This window comes from Cyprinodon variegatus, unplaced genomic scaffold (genome assembly GCF_000732505.1).
Source record: "Cyprinodon variegatus isolate N-32 unplaced genomic scaffold, C_variegatus-1.0 Scaffold28, whole genome shotgun sequence".
NCBI classification, from domain to species: domain Eukaryota; kingdom Metazoa; phylum Chordata; class Actinopteri; order Cyprinodontiformes; family Cyprinodontidae; genus Cyprinodon; species Cyprinodon variegatus.
Window position 1 is genome coordinate 215,522 of NW_015150481.1, and position 868 is coordinate 216,389.

General features: G+C 46.4%; 1 protein-coding gene across 2 annotated transcripts in view; it reads right to left on the reverse strand.

Moving 5' to 3' along the window:
• LOC107099607 (lipoma HMGIC fusion partner-like 3 protein) overlaps positions 1 to 868 on the reverse strand; it is a 7,385-nt gene that overhangs the window by 3,176 nt on the left and 3,341 nt on the right. For both annotated transcript variants that reach the window (XM_015397823.1, XM_015397815.1), the window contains exon 3: positions 488 to 692. In XM_015397823.1, coding sequence (XP_015253309.1) covers positions 488 to 692 — 205 coding nt within the window. The remainder of the gene's footprint in view (positions 1 to 487; positions 693 to 868) is intronic.

An 868-nucleotide genomic window follows, 5' to 3' on the forward strand; every position in this document is an offset into this window, starting at 1 on the left:
ACAAACTTTCAAAAATGGGTCAGCATGAAAGAAAAGTAAGGTAGACGAACGCAGAGAATGTTTTTTTTTATACTGAAGGCTATAAAGGAGGCGGCGAAATACGTGGGACGGCAGATTCGACTTAATTGTACTGATGTCAAGAAAGCACAGATGTCCAAAAAGGTTTTCTTAAAATACAATTATAGCTTTTGGAGCCGTCTCCAGTCCGCTTGTCATTCACATCTCTAATCGCACCACGCAACAGTTCACTTCAACCCAACCAATACCTTTGCTTTAAGGCAGACCTGAGTTTGCTTTTTTAGTCTGCATCAGAGTTTGATTACTCACTGATACCTCTCTAAACTAAGCTTTCTGGCCAAACAGTTTATGGTCTGATTAAAGCAGACTAAACAGGGCTTATATGAATGCACCCTTAGTGCCCAGGATAAAACCATTTCTTCTTTAACTGGCACCTTGGTCTCAAGCTCCAGCAAAAGTTGACACTGACCTGCCGTCAGCTGAAGCCAGGCACAGATCTTGTAGACGGTAGCAGCGCTGCAGAACCTGAAGAGGCAGAGACACAGAACGCTGGTCCACACCGCCCACAGAGACACTCCCACCAACACGGCCACCGACTGGAAGGACGGCAACGGAGACAGGCTGGACAAACCTCCGCGACAGTCAGGAACCGGCCAGTCGGTCTCCAGGCAAACCTGACCTCAGACAGAACACACAGGAAGAGAGCGAGAGATGGACACATTTACTGAGTGCAGAGCAGGAGTCAAGCTCCACAAGGACTTCATTAAAAAGGAGTCAGAACCGAAGCTCAGAGGTTTTCCTGACCAGATCATCCAGTCAGATTGATTCAAAGTTTTCTATCTAAGGAAAA